General features: G+C 34.3%; 1 protein-coding gene across 1 annotated transcript in view; it reads right to left on the bottom strand.

Annotated features, from left to right (window-relative positions):
* LOC125656410 (uncharacterized) overlaps nt 1-17,158 on the bottom strand; it is a 100,824-nt gene that overhangs the window by 5,911 nt on the left and 77,755 nt on the right. The window contains exons 14-15 of the mRNA XM_048887016.2: nt 12,806-12,977; nt 2,875-3,087 (exon numbers count right to left, since the gene is read on the bottom strand). Of these exons, the coding sequence (XP_048742973.2) occupies nt 2,875-3,087; nt 12,806-12,977 (385 nt within the window). The remainder of the gene's footprint in view (nt 1-2,874; nt 3,088-12,805; nt 12,978-17,158) is intronic.

The following is a 17,158-nucleotide window of genomic DNA, read 5'->3' as shown; positions in this document are numbered from 1 at the left end:
ATATCTAATGCTATACATTTTATGTAATAGTTAATGCTAAGTCATTCTGTTTAGTTGTATAGTGCCAAGGCCCAGCTAAAAGTTGACCAAAAATGATAGGCATTCTTTCCGAATTCATTTCTGCATATCTTGGGATGAACTTTGGTAGTACATGTAATGTAGATTGATTATGTATGAATATATTAAAATACAGAGTAGAATTTTACACCATTTGGTTTATTGTTTTTACATTGGCTTACTTGGTTACCCTATATTTAGAGTTCAATACCTTTACTCTTTAATAGTAAATTCGTACTCAAGCAATATAATTGCCTGTGGTTTCATCCAATTATTTTCTATTTTTAAACTCCAATACATGTATTTCAGTTTTATAATTTATTATACACGTAGTTGAGACTTCGAACTAGCTCTAATATTGTAATTTCTTAATTTGGTTGATATATTTTTCCAAACAGAACACCAATTCTTAAAAATGTCTCGATCAATTTAATCAAAATTTTGTATAAAGAATTCAGTATTTTGGCCAATAATTTAAAAAGACTTCAAGATGCATCATGGAATATGCCAGCAAAGCAATATGCCGTTTTTGAGATAAACCCGAGTTATTTCCCTTTGGAGAACTCTCGTATATAGTGAGGTGCGAAACAATTTGTTAACACGCGGGAGTGGGACTTATATTCATCACTGTGTAAGTGAATGTATTCAGTAAGTTTCTCATATGATACGAGGATGCTAGAAGATAACCGACTTGTCACGTATTTCAAAAGTTTCTCATTTTACATTTATTGAACCATACATTCAGTACAATGGTAGATTGCCATAGATGCATGTGTATATAAAATCTAATACGCTTTACCCGTAAAACAGCGAAAATTGATTATCCCTGTCAGTATCAATCACATATTGGTGGCTTCATAATTTTTCAGGAATTTAATTCTATACATGTATTTTATACGAATGTTTTAAGAAAACATGTATAACACAAATATTAAAGTAGGAAAAGGATTAAAGACTTGCATTAGCAAACTCTTTATAAAATGAGAGAGAGAGAGAGAGAGAGAGAGAGAGAGAGAGAGATTTAACATTACTGACTGAAAAAAAACCCACGTCACAGGTATGTGTATATCTGTTACATAACAATTCCTGTCTGCGTCAACGCCCATCATCAATCGGCGCACGCTTTACCCGTAAAACAGCAAAACTAACTTAACGAAAACTGATTATCCCTGGCAGTATCTATCACATATTGGTGGCTGTATAACACAAATATTAAAGTGGGAAAAGGATTTAAGACTTGCATTAGAAAACTCTTTATAAAATGAGAGAGAGAGAGATAACTATTTAACATGACTGACTGCAAAATCAGTCACAGGTATGCATATACATGTAGTTGTTACATAACACTTCTCGTCTGTTTCAACCAGATACAATACCTGAACAACAAAAGAAAATCACTGTAAATATGTGACAAGTAATAAAGTACATCGGACAGCTGTTTACCCTGCTGTGGTCAATTGTTTAACATTTAAAGTCTTATTCATTATCGTGTTATCATCTCCACATTAATGTCAATTCTTAACCAGAGAACCGACCGGTAATTAAATTGACCGTATTATAGTGTATAATGTGTATATGAATACATCAATTGTTTGTTTTTGCGGCCAAACTCGTTGTCAATGATTACAAGATTTTGATGTGTTTGATTTTAGTTCGAATATTTCATTAACAATGCGGTCGGTCACCATTGATATGGACATAGCAATTTTAATAAATAATTTTCTTTGAAGTTCGGTGCGCAACAGTATAAAAATGCTAATCTCATAAGACTATGCACCCCATTCTATTTTGACACTAATCTTGTAGCTTCTGACCCTAGTCAGTCTAAAATTAAAAAAATAACTATGTTTGGCTTTACAGTCAACCCCACCTGCTCAAACATCTGATTCTGTCCAAATTGCAAAAATCTTCCATACAAAAACGGAAATTTAATAGGGAATGGTTGAGATACGACTCTAAATTGGGCTTGATGTTTTCAGACATCTGCATTTCGGGCAATGTACACAATGTTTTCACTGAGGGGTGTAGCATCATGAAGTTTATATTTATATGATTTATTATCTGAATTTTGATTTCCATAATAGAATTTATCAAACAAATCAACTTCTTATTATTTTAGAAAGAAGTGTGTAGGTATGGTAGCTGGATATTATTAAGTAATATAACTGATTCAAAATGCTAAAATAAGTGTAATGAATAAAATAATATATAATATGATGGAAATAATTGTAAAGCATGTGATTATTTGTGCCGCGCCGCTCCCCGAAAAAGTGGCGAAAGGGAATTCTGGTCCAGTGGGAGCACTGTTCTTGAGTAACTAGTGTTGAAGATGAGAACCATTTTATATTAGTTTGTCAAGTAAATACAGAATTATGGAAAAAATCATCCATGTTTAAATTATTACATTGTTTAATTAATATGGAAAACTTCAAAGATCTTTGCAACCATGGAAAAAGTCTATCCACTAAGAGAAAATTGTAATCCACGATATTAATATTTGTAACTGCATTCCTATTTGTTCTCCAGTAAATGTACCACTGCCATGTTTGTGATATTGTACTGATAAGCTGCAAAGCTTAGAGTCAATCTGATTAAAATCAGATCCTCGATCCGCTCCTCTTTCTTCATCTTGTCGCTACATGAGGAAAAAAAAAAAGATGAAGAAAATGGAGCGGATTGAGGATCAGATTTTAATCAGATTGAGAGTAATAAAGAACTTGAAGTTGAGTCTGTGGCTAGGGCAATCAAATTGCTGGAATGAAAAGAATGTTGAATAACAATAACTAACACCAAAATGAGTGAATTTATATTTTCTACCTGATTTCTGATGAGCTTGGATTTTGTTGTACACACAAAACTTGATGTTTTTCCAGTCTCGTTTCTTCAGGGCCTCAGGAAACCTTTCCTTTGCTGCCATACATTGCTCTTTTCCAGGAACCTTCAGTTCCTGAATGTGACCACTGAAGTGTTCCAGTATTGCACTCATTTCTTCATCACTCCATAACGCCACACCTTTTCTTTTTTTCTTGCCTGCAAGATACAATAAGCAAAATATAAACAACAAAGATAGACGATATGGTTTGGCGCATTGTCCATGATTAACAAAATTTGTTCTGACTGATGTTTCATATATTTTAGAAGTGAAGAAGCCATTAAGAAAAGATATTATAGACATCATCCATGCCTTTTAGCTCTAAATATAATCACAGGTATAATTTTAAATCAAAACTTTGAAATGTCGCCGATTTCCAGATTTAATTTCCATCAACAATGGAACTTTTTAATCTCACTTGAGCTGAAACTTCAAGTGAACTTTTCTAATCACCTTTTATCTGTCATCTGTCCATTCAACTGTCTGTCTGTAAACTCTTCACATTTTTATTTCCAACTCCAAAACCACTAAACCAATTTCAATGAAACTAGGCACAAATCATCCTTGGGTATTTAGGGGATACAAGTTTGTTCAAATGAGGGTCACGTTATCATCAAAGGGAAAATTATCAAAACAAGAGGTCATATGCTCCCTTCAAAGGGAAATAACCAAAACAAGAGGCCCATGGGCCACATCACTCATGTTAGCTACCTTGGCCCTGCTATTGTGATTTCAAAAAGATTTTTTGCAATTTTTATTCCCATGAAAATAGACCATGGGCTAGTAAAGGTAATGGGGGACCCCCCCTAGGGATTTTTGCAAACAAGTACTTTTTTAAAGTACATAGTCCCTAGATTATGAATCAGGTTGTTTGACATTTCTACGTGGGGGCGATTACGAGTTTTGGGGCAAAAAACATGAAATTTGTAAAAATGATAGCCAAAAACTGGAAAAACTCTTCAGATCTGATATAGATGTAATTGACATTTGCAAACAAGTATTTTTTGAACGAATATAACCCTTTGTTTATATATAAAGTTGTTTGACATAAATATGTGAGGGCATTTACGAGTTTTGGGGCTAAAACATGATTTTTTTCTTTAAAAATCGAAGAAAAATAGAAAACTCCTTCAGATCCTATATAGATGACATGGACATTTGAAAACAATTATTTTCTGAAAGTCTGTAACCTTTTAACTATAAATCAGATTGTTAACATTGAGACTTTTTAGATTTTGGGGGCAAAAACCAAAAATTTGTAAAAATGATAGCCGAAAACTGAAAAAAAACTCTTCACATCCGATATAGATGTCATTGACATTTACAAACAAGTATTATGTGAACTTATGTAACCCTTTGATTGACAAGATGTTTGACATAAATAATTGGGGATTTTTACGACTTCTGGGGTTAAAACATGATTTTTTTCTTCTTTAAAAATCGCCGAAAAATGGAAAAGTTCTTCAGATCATATATAAATAATATGGACCTTTGAAAACAATTATTTTTTGAAAGTATGTAACCCTTGAATTGTGAAAATGATTGTTTGACATTAATGCAAGGGGACCTTTTCAAGTTTTGGGGCAAACTCATGAAATTTGTAATTAAAGTATTGTTTAAATATGGAAAAACTTCGAGAATCTTACAAACACAATATGGACATTTGCAAAAATGTATTTTGCATTAAAGAACTTAACCCCTTGTTTATATATCAAGTTGTTTGACATTAAGGCGAGATATATGAATTACTGAGTTATTCTTCCATGCAATATTAATCCAGAATTTGTAATCGCATTGCAAATAGTAGTTTCAAACTCTTGAGTCTGTGAGTAACTTCTACAACCGGCCGCGACAAACTAAGTTAAACTTGTTAAAACAGGTAGTGACAGTTCCATCACCAAACACTCTGCATCATGTGTGGATGTCACGAGTCTTCGGAGTTGACCTTAAAAACGGATGTCCCATGTCGCAGTAGGTGTGTCACGCTAAAGAACCCTCACTGTTCAATGGCTGTAAGTGCCGAGTAAAGGCCTAAATTTGAAGACCTTCACCGGTCTTGGTGATGTCTCCATATGAGTGAAAAATTCTCGAGAGGGACGTTAAGCAAGATACAATCAATCAATCTACAGTGACATAATATGTTTGATAGTGTAATTAACTTAGTACTTCTCGTCAGATGGTGCATAGTCATTTTAAATGTGAGGTGCTTAGGTAATATCCATTTGCCATCCATAGCTGAGACACATATGTCCTGAGAGTATGATTTGGGAAACCTTTTTGCCATTGAAAATAAGATGGATTGTCTGATACAACTTGAGAGAGACATGCAATGAGATATTATATACACATGTATTCAGAGATGATGGAGAGGTGGCCATGGTAAGTTATTGCATGGCAATTTTGTGGCAGTCAGAAATCTGCCTTTTTATTATCATAGCAGATTCTTTGACTTGAAAGGGCTATAACACAAACGCAGACTCAATTCAGTAGCAACAATGCAGATTATATAAGTTTGCCTTTGGATTTTCCGAAATTCACTTTTGCTACCAAATTTTCTTTGTGTTTTTGATTTAGGTTTCAAGTTTTGTAATCACTGTTATATGAATAGGGATAAATGACAAGTATCTCTCTCTGAGCTTTGTCATACTTTAAACCACATAATTCTACACGATATTTATCTCCATATATTTGGATAAAGTCAAATGCCTTTCCATGTTGCTCAAGAATTATATCAATTTTAGGTTCTGACTTGTTTAGATCATCGGAACGTTTTTCTACAGGTTGGATAAAACATTCCCCCCTTTAGCAACCAAATCAATATACTGAACAATGTCCCTTGGGTATCTGGGTTAAAAGGGATAGGTCCTCAGTACCTTTTGCTTTTCGTAAGAGGCGAATAAGAAAACCATTGTTCCATGGGAATCCAAATTAAAATGGGTCCTCAGTACCCCTTTGCTTATTGTAATAGGTGACTAAATGGGGCGGTCCTTCAGATGAGATCGCAAAAACCGTGGTCTCGTTTCACAGCAGGTGTGGTATGATAAAGATCCCTCCCTACTCAATGGCCGTAAGCGCCGAGCACATAGGCTTAAATTTTGAAGCCCTTCATCAGCAATGGTGACGCTTCCATATGAGTGAAAAATCCTCAAGCAGTACGTTAAACAATATACAATCAACCAACTAATTTATTGTGTTATAGTCACTTTTATTCTATGCAGAGTTTTTTAAATGGCTTCTATTGTTTTTGTCACACACTTAACAAGTTTGTGTTTTTTCCTTGTACTTGAGTTTCTTCATGACAGAACAGACATTTATGGGCGGGGAAAGTGTCGATAGTGAACACAGGTTGAGTGAACGTCTCTTAGTCTTATAGTTCACTTGACTCAGCGCAACTTCGTCAATGCTCAAGTTTTACTCCTAGTAACTAATTAATATTTGTAAATTATTATTAACACCAGCAATAGAAACCATGCAAGGCACCATTTAAAACTAGTAAACAATCTATGCCTTTATTATTCTTGGGACTCTGTCTTATGTGACATCTTTATAAGTAAGCTGAAAATTGAAAAGGTCTTCAATATTACATATGACAATATATTTATCTATTTTACAATTGTAGACTATTTACAAAAAACTTCTACTACTTGAAAACTTACCCTAGCTAGGATGCAACATTGTCGCTAATAGTAAATCCAACACAAGAAAATATGTATAAGCAAGTGACAAATTGTGATCCACATGTCAATGTGACTGACGTCATGTGATAAGATGTGATGTATGAATTTTTTGTTTGCTTTGTTGAAAGAAGGATCAAGCAGTGACCCCCCCCCCCCCCCCCCCCCTTTTCCCAGTGAGAAATGTATTTCAAAATGAACAGGGCAATACTTACTTGGTAAATCATTAATTCGAATATAATATCTTTGTTTTAATCTATCATTCGACCATCATACAGAGAAAGATGGTTTACAACAGTGATTTGCATACAAGTACATGCTAATATTGACAATGAAAAAACAATATGTATATCAAACCAAAGTATCATATTGTACACGTTGACTTTCTATTCCATAGTAGGCTGAAAACAGTGCTGCGATGTAAATTTATAGAGGGAAAAAAATAGTTCCGGCATCTGGTTGTCAAGGGGGTGTGTCCTCATAACAAACCAGGTTATTCAAAAATAACCTGCGTTCCTCAATTGGAATTCAACCAATGAGAGACAAGAATTAAGAATTAAATTATGTGTGAAACAATAATGGACAATATAACATTATAACCAGCATTATTACTGATGTACAGTTAAGATTATTTCAGTATCACATTCTGTATAGGATCACTTACCTAAAGAAAATCAAAATTGCAAGTTCGGATTAATGTAACTTACTTCTGCAATATCCATCTTAAAACACTGACCCAATTATTTTGGGAATGCATATATTTATTTACTTTATTTGCAAATCCAATTCTGGGCCCTTTCGGGCATACAAGCTTAAGAAAAGAAGAAGGGGACAAAAGTGACAATCAAAAGACCAAATACAGAAAAAAAAGTGTACAGCAAATTAAGCTGTCTAGAAATACAGTATATGTATAACAATAATGTATTATATATAAAATTAATTTTAGAATCTATGATATATACATATATACTAGCGGAAAAAAGAAACTGCATTATTTAATATATGAAAAAAATAATAAAAAATAAGAATGAACAAATTTTATTTTTTGTAATACTGTTAACAAATGTATTCGTTACAACATTTCAAATATGTTAACGTCGAATAACGTCAATTTCAGCACACTCGAAAGACACTGGTATTCAAACTTGAGTTAATAACGCGTGTGACCACCACTTGCATTCACGCATGCTTGACAACGGCGCCTCATTGATGCCACTAAAGTGTTCAGAAATGCTTGAAGGATGTTGTGCCAGATGTTGGTTGAAGCGTGGCCTAAATCAGCCAATGTCACTGGCTGATTTGGTAAACGACGTAAACGTCGTTCCATTTCATCCCAGACGTGCTCGATCGGCGATAAATCGGGAGAAACAGCTGGCCAAGGCAATATATCAACATTCTATTGAACAAAAAAGTCCCAGACTATACGTGCAACATGTGGCCTTGTGTTGTCTTGCTGCAGAGTGATGTGATTTTGCTGTCTCTGTATGAAGGGTATCACATGGCGCTGAATAATTTCGTCTTGATAGCATACGCCGGTGAGATTTCCATTGACAATTTGTAGAGGGGTCCTTCCACGTGCTGTTATTCCACCCCACACCATAATGCTACCGCCACCGAATTGTCGATGTTGTACAACACAAGCGTCCTGGTACTACTCCCTAATGCGACAATATACTCTACAACGGCCGTCACAGCTATCCAAATGAAATCTGGATTCATCAGTGAACAGAATATTGGCCCAGTCCTGTATTCTGAATTGCAGATGTCGTCTGTACCATGCTAGTCTAGCGATATGATGACGTTGAAGCAGTTTTGGGTGCACCGCTGGACGTCTTGGTCTGATGTTGTGCTCGCGCAGACGATTACGCACAGTTCTTGAACTGATTGGTCAAAGTCCAGGAATGTTACAAGCAGTCAAACTTGTTGTCTGGAAACGATTTCTCAGGTGCACAAGTCTAATGTGGTTGTCCTGTCGACGCGACGTCACACGAGGATGCCCAGAACGTGGTCGATCCCGAGTGTTACCAGATTGTTGGAAACGTCTCCATAATGACTGGATGGTGTTCCGATGGACTCCATAGTGTCTTGCTATGATATTTTGTGCCATTCTAGCTTGAAGCATCCCAACAGAACGATTACGTTGGTTTTTGCTGAGTCGTGGCATGACAGAAAGGTAAATTTTGTCAAAACTAGGGCTAGGACGATTCAGGGTTAGCTCGATTCGGTTCGGTTTCGATTCAGAACAGCACGGTTCGATTATTTTCGATTCGGTTCATGTTAAGTCCAATTTATCTAATGACAGCACACAATTTAACAATTTTAATGAGTAGCATACTTGATTTGATTTTCTTCAAGTTATATAACTATGTCGTCATTTGTAAACATCATATCTATTCATATTGGCATTTTATAACTTTGATAGAAAAAAGAAAACACTGACAGTCTATTAAAATTTGTTATATTAATGTGCTGCACAAGTTTTGGATTATTAAACAAATCTATAGTGAATCTAAAATGTATATGATATTGTTTTCATATGCAAACATTCAACAATTCTATCAATTGAGAGTCTTTGAAAATCTCTCCTTTTTTGATTTACTTCTCTCATATTAACTGTCAAATCTGTGTCATTACCTATGATGTTGATTTCATTTCACCACTGACAGAAATGCTATATGCCATGTAAAGATAAACTGCAATGATCTTACGGACCATATTCTGCTGGTATCTGTGGTGAAAATGCTAACTCTCAACACAGTAGTAATTTAAATCTCTGTTGCATAAAAAACCACATGTTCTGCACATCACTCGGACGCCATATTTGTTGTTTTGGTGCAAGTAAAATCTAAACCGAACCGAATCGAAATCCAGAATTTTTAATCGGTGCATCGAATCGAATGGTATGAATCGCGGTGCACCGAAATTTTCGGTGCACCGCACAGCCCTAGTCAAAACTAAAGTGCTTTCCTTAATGAAGAGTGTCCAAACAAACCTTTTACACTTCTTACTCCAAACAGAATTGGCCAGTAAAACTCGTGCGTACGAACACTTCAATAAACAACATGTGTTCACTAACCATGAAAAAGTCCGTGCATCCGAGTCGGGTACTATCCGATATTGTTAAAAAACATCACTTTTATCAATTGTTTAGATTTTATAAATATAAATAAATATAGAAAAATTATACTAAATTTTATAATGCAGTTTCTTTTTCCCGCTAGTATAAAATGAACATTTGTAGAATAAGCATCTGAGTTATACCTGGTACATCTTGTCCCATTGTAGAATATATATGGTATACATTATTTTATAAAAACTTATACATTTTTTACCTTTTACATTGTATATTATTGTTTCTCATTTAAAAAATGCTGATTAAAAATTGACCCAGCTTGGTAAACATGTTATCTTCATTTGACATAAGCCACAGAAATATGTGTAGAGAAGCTATAGGATAAAGTTGTACACAGAAATATGTGTAGAGGAGCTATAGAATAAAGTTGTACACTGGATGAATAGCCACAGAAATATGTGTAGAGGAGCTATAGAATAAAGTTGTACACTGGATGAATAGATCACTACACAATTTCAAGAATATTACTTAAAAGTGATGTAATTTTAGGAAACTACTTATAAGCATTATAATATTCTCAACTTTGTTCTGTTTACTTATTTATTAAAAAATTAATTTTTAAAAGATTTCGTAAGTTTATGACAAACAAATGAAAAACATATAAATGGCAGAGATGTTTGACAAAAACATGGAGGTATTTTTGCCTTGCTAGATAAACAGAGTTTATAAATATAAACAAGATGTGTTTGTGAAACACAAATGCCCCCGATAATGGCCAATTCCGAAGATGGCCAAGGTCACAAGGGCAAATATCTTGGTACCAGTAGAAAGATCTTGTCAAAAGAAATGCTCATGTACAATATGAAAGCTCTAATATTTACCATTTAGAAGTTATGACCAATGTTAAAAAAAAAATTTAAAGTAGGTCAAATCTCAAGGTCAAAAGGTTCAATACCAACGGAAAGATCTTGTAACAAGGAATACTCATGTGAAATATCAAAGCTCTATCTCTTACTGTTCAAAAGTTATTAGCAAGGTTAAAGTTTTCAAAAAGTAGGTCAAACTCCAAGGTCAAGGTCACGGGGTCAAAAATGTTGGTACCCACGGAAAGGTCTTGTCACAAGGAATACTCATGTGAAATATCAAAGCTCTATCACTTACTGTTCAAAAGTTATTAGCAAGGTTAAAGTTTCAGACAGAATGACAGAATTACAAACTGACAGAATGACAGACAGGACAAAAACAATATGCCCTCCAATCTTCGATCTCGGGGGCATAAAAATTGTAATGTATTATATTTACATTTTCAATGGTATTCTCCTACATAACACTATTACGAGCAGTACGTATTTATCCCTGCATAAATCCACTACGGGGTCAACAGGCTGTGCGTATGAACATTTGTTAAAAGTAGGTAACAGGTACTACTTTTACGAAGGCAATACACATCTAGCAATCGTTCTCACTTACTACAGAAGAATAAATGAAATCAACATCTCAAAATGTATTTATGGTTTTATTTGTATTCCAAGCAGTGGACTTTCATCCATAATTGATAAAAGCATTTCTGTAAACAATGTCTTACTATTGTGCATTGTATGTCTAAAATTTCGTCTGCTACAACTTCACACGGTCATCGGTGATGCAGAATTGTACCTACTGCTAGACGATGACATTAGGCTTTAGCAAAAAGGTCATTCACAGGATGTATGGTCAATAAGTCGTTAAAGTGCATTAAGACCTACACACCGCACTGCCTCTGTGCCACAGCAGTCATAGGTGATTGATGTCGGTTTCCAAGTTTATTTCGGGACATCGAAGCGAGGCGTCGTTAAAAACCTATTACAGAAATTTATCGAGTCAAAAGAAGCTTTCAGTAAGCTCATGTTTGTAAACAATTACATATCCAAATCCAAACCGTCCCTTACCTTTGTGCAGTTCCAACATTCTCTGCGATGTTCAGTTCTTTCCGGAGATTCACCTGAGCTGTGTCCACTGTCCTGTCTATAAATGATTTGCCTACACCTGACGACCGCCGCCTTGTTCTTCATGTTACTCCACTCAGTCTTCTGTTAACTCCGTAATATCCACAGAATATCTTTCAAAGTCAGTCTTCACTTTTCAAAAGTGAAAGTGCATCACAACTGTAAGTGTAACCTTGCGCATCCCCGTTTAAATCATAATTCCCCCCACCCCCTAAAATTTGACATATGGAAGAGTTTTCCATTATATACTCCCGAGTTAACGTATAAGTATATGTTGATATACTTGCTTTCTAGCGTCTTAATAATTAAAACAGTTCTTCATTTGAAGGAACTTTGTTTTGTGTTGTCGTCATTTTGAACATCTATGACGCTTCGTTGTGGACGTCAACAATTTGAAATGTATGGAAACGTGTTGTTAACACAATTCAGCAATGTTACCGATCAAAAATGTAAATATAAGTAATAAGGTATCATTTTAAAATATTTATCGGGATATAAATACGGGTTGGTCATGTGATCAAATTCCATAAAGCCCAATACGGGTTGGTACATGATCAAATTTTCCATAAAGCCCAAAGGGCTTTATGGAATTTGATCACATGACCAACCCGTATTTATATCCCGATAAATATTTTAAAATGATACCTTATTTCTTAAGTAATATACACATGGAATGTGCGAGTGCTGTGTAAAAGATTTCTTTTCTTTTTTTTATTAAATCAAAAATGTCTCTATTGTGTTTATACATTTTATGATGAAACTAGAAAATGTAGTTTGATGAACCAAAGGCTCACTAATCATCAAACTTTTATTTCATTTGTAATGGGGCAATAAAAAAAAATCTAATAATTTTTCTTCTATCTATGCTATGAATTAAGGACCACAAAGTGTTGTGTGTCCCCTGTATTCAGGGAAATAACTTGCACTGCATAGCAAAATGTATCCCATATTACATAGTACAACATTATTTACTTTTCAATCACGACATCAAGAAGAATTGTTTTCTGATTTTGGTTGTTTATTCAACAGCTAATCCTTCTGTCTCCTTTATTTTAGGGGGGAGGGCATGTCAGAAGTACCCTGTCTGAGCCATGGACAAACTCAAATGACCACTGGCAAAATGAAATATACAATCAATAAATACCTCCTCTTGTGGTCTCTTGTTGCATTGCTTCCTCCTCTGACTGTTTGCGTTTCTTTATTCTTTTGTTTCTGGCCTTCCATAATCGTTTGTACTCTCCAATGTCCCACTCATCATCACTCTCATCAGAGATGTGCTCATTTAAAACCTCAGCATTCCTTTCCATGGAATTCAACTAAATAAAGTCATACTTCAGTATAATATAATCAGTATTTTTCATACATAAGAATTACTACTGAATTTTGGCAGTTTCCCCTTGCAAAAATCATTAAAACTTCCAAAAACTGTAAAAACTAGAGATTGTTTTTATGAAAAAGAAATGTCTCCCCAGCTCCCCAATTTAGAAGTGCTCCAAATGAAACATCCTCCCCTTAATGAACTGCATGGTATGGAGGAGAAAGCATGAGCAGGAACATAGACAATATGAACTCTGATAAGCCACATAGGAGAAGTTTTCACAATTTATTTTACACTCTCCACCCCTCAGATCCACTATAACTTTTAAGGACAACAATTGGATCCTCCTGTCCCTGCAAAATGCACATCTGCCAATGGCATCAAAGTATCATATAAAATTTCAAATATATCAGATAAGCCATAGAGGAGAAGTGTTCACAAGCTATTTTAACATCCTCAACCCCTCTTAGATCCACTATATAACTTATAGGAAAATTATTGGATCCTCCTGTCTCGACAATATGCACATCTACAAATGGCAATGAAGCATTGTACAAAGTTTCAAATCTATACAATAACCAATATAGGAGGAGAAGCGTTCACAAGCTATTTTACATCCTCCACCCCTCTTAGATCCACTATAATTTTTAGGAAAATAATTGGATCCTCTTGTCTCGACAATATGCACATCTACAAATGGCAATGAAGCATTGTATAAAGTTTCAAGTCTATCTGATAAGCCATATAGGAGAAGTGATCACAAGATTTTGTGACAGACAGACGGATGGACGGAAAGTACAAAAACAATATGTCTCCCCATGAACCAATGAAATTAACAGATTAAAACAGCATGGATATAATTTTTAATTGATTGAAATTATAGGATTTTTCTCTAGAAATAAGATTAATTATAAATAATTAGATTTAATCACAGGATACACATTTACATAAAATCCAGCTCCCAAATTTGTTTTTTATGTTGTTTATCTAAATCTATAGTGAGATGAATGAGCTCACTTTTCATAGGACCGTAAACAAACCCTTGTCAAAGAAATCAACATTTCGAAATAGGTTACTGTAAAGTATCGAGTATTGTGCGCAGTTTTTTCCAGAAATTCTTACCCAGAAAGTGGGGGGTGTGCACAATCCATGTGACTAAAAACATCATCCTTTTTTTAAATTTTTTTTTTTTTTTTTTACAGGTATTTCATTTCACCAGTGACGATTTTCGCCGTCATAGCTCTTATTATACTTGTTCTATGCAAAAATACTGCCGGCCCGGGGTTTTAATCGCATTATTTGTGTGCTAATGCATGTATAGCGATTACAAGCACCTAGACTAAACATTTACGTAATAAATTATTTTGAAAACAAGTGTTTAAAAACAAACTGTATTTTCTTTGCTGGCCGCCATATTGTTAAACTTGTGGTCAGCCCAACTAAACTTAGTAAACTAGTACCTATATGACAGTACAGCAGCGAATGACCGGTAAGTAGAACTGAAAAGAAATAAATTCATTTTTCTTCATAATTTGTTGTTTATTTAAAATATATTCCTGTTGAAACTGTAGTGGATTAATTCACGAAGAAAGGCTACTTGGAAAAATCGGTAAGTATGGTGTATATGCGAACATTCAAAGAAAATAAATAAAATCAGAAATATCTGCCTGGTCTTCTGTTAAGTATTCTGAATCGCTGACTTGTTAGTTGTTCTCTATCTGTATGGGTACGTTCGAAGCTACCAATCCTGGCTTTTCTACTACGGTGAAAAAGCTAGTGTCGGTCTTATTGATACAGGTTGTCGAGGGCAGTCTTGAATGCCTCGACAGTTTTAGCGCACACTATCTGGTCTTCAAGCTGGTTCCATTTGATTATGGTGTCCACAAAGAAGGAAGATTTGTATTGTTTTGGTTTGGCTGTAGTTGTTTCTAAGCAATTAATATCAGATGGCCCTTATTTGTCTTTGAAATAAAATGCTTGTATGTACAATTTAATTACATGTCGCCGGTGTGTACCTCGCTGTTTATTTAACAATTTACCCAGGCGTGTTTGCCTGGTAGTGAACGATTAACGGGAAATGAGGAGACCCTACGCTTGGATATTTAAGATCAAAGCCCAAGCAATAATTACGATATGGGAATTTACTGAATCTGTTTAGTAGTGTTGTTCAATTCATCGATTATAGGGCCTAATCGAAAATCAGTCGATTGTTGGCAAATTCTAAGCGCTTGATTATGAAACTTTTATTGCAATCAATAAGATTTTAGATTTTGTTTTCTCAACGACTGTAGTTTTTGAAGAATATTCCTGCCATGACCTATCTATTTACCTAAAACTTTTGTTTATCGTAATGGTGGCACACATGACAGCGAAAGTATCCATACCCGGGGAATAAAGCATGTTCCCATGCATGGTCAGATAGACATACTTTGATTCAGACATATTTATATAAACGAAGGATCATCCTTCAAAGAGAATCTTGATACGACCAAAGCCATGTGTGAATTACGTAGATAAAACCGCTTTCAAAGGCCACTGTTATTCTGCACGTGCGTATCGTGTTTTCAGTTGGTGACAATAAATCTGATTTGTTTTTGTTATTATCAATACAGTATTCTTCTTTCCTTATTTTTCTTTGCTGAATTTTAATTAAGCTGGATTACCGTAAGTTAATGATATTTAATTTTGATATACAGGGTTATAACTGAAGCAAATAATATCCGTTTTTGGCGGGTAAACCCTTCTAAAAATCGTATCGACATTTATAAATGTATAATTAAAGGATACAGTACCCACAACGTTATTTTTGACATGATAAACAATAGAACACGATACACGCATGATAGGATAGGATACACGCACGATACGATAGGATACACGCACGATACGATAGGATACACGATAAACCTAGCTGATAAACGCAAAACCTGATAAATGATCTTCATGATAGACCTGATAAACGCTAAACATGATAAACGATCTTCACGATAAACGGAAAACCTGATAGAAATGTTGTAAATTTAGAATCAATTTAGACCGAACGAAATTTTGATACCAACAACATAATTACATTATGTTGGTAATAATATTGAAGGATTTCAATATTCATTATACACCTAAAACGTATAATTTCTTAATACACTGTCGTACTTTTAAAAAAAATGTTTTTATTTCATTTTTTTAACGCCATCACAGCTAAAATCAGAAAATTAAACTGTATACGGTATTTAATTCATTATTTGATATCTATTTGAATTTTCCCAGCCAATGATTCTAAAATTATATAATGTTTAATATATAAATTATACAGTGAGAATTAATTAAATGTAATATAATGTAGTGATATCATGCTTCAGTAGCTCTCTAATTATAATGTCATTATCTTGAATGTGAAATAAACCAAGGACTATTTTGTGTGTAGCGAGGAGGGAGTTATTTTGCATCAAGCTCTAAGTTTACCGGTCATTCAACAATTACAATTATTTTCATCATGACCACTTTAAAAAAGATCCACTGCATTACACCAAATCTTCATACGTTAGATATTTCTACACGATGAGTGATGATTGATATTCATAAGTAATTGGAACATATGTATTTGAATTGATATCTTAATAACAAAAATAAATAAACTATGGGGGAAAAAAATAAATAAAACACGGCTTTTTCAAATTCACAATTTTGAAACGCTTAAAGAATTGTGTTTAGTATGTAAAAAAAATAATACAAACAATCATCAAACCCGGTATTAATTTCCAGTATCTACCCTTGCACCCATTTAAAACTTAATCTTCTAAATGTGTCAAATACAATGTCCCTGAGAATGTTTGCAGTCAAAACACGGGTGATACACAGACACGCACAAGATCAATGGTGGGTATATACATAAAACACAGGTGGGGAAAAAAAATCGGAAGAAAACGAGCCTTTATTAAAATATATGTAATAAACAAAGTAATTTACTGATTTTTCCTTTCAAATCAGAACTTCCTATTTCTCTGTTAGTGTTAATTACAAATAATTGTTTCTAGACAAGCAAATATTTATGAACTGTACACGAAGGAGCTTTCAGATTTACTGTCCCCGGTTTGCTCGGCAAACCACTGCTTACTTTTCATATTACTTAGAATGAAATTGTGATAAATTTTCACCCTCTCTGGACAGACAAATAGCTCTTCT

The sequence above is a fragment of the Ostrea edulis genome, chromosome 7 (assembly GCF_947568905.1).
Source record: "Ostrea edulis chromosome 7, xbOstEdul1.1, whole genome shotgun sequence".
NCBI classification, from domain to species: Eukaryota; Metazoa; Mollusca; class Bivalvia; order Ostreida; family Ostreidae; genus Ostrea; species Ostrea edulis.
This window is presented reverse-complemented; position numbering and strand designations above follow the sequence as displayed.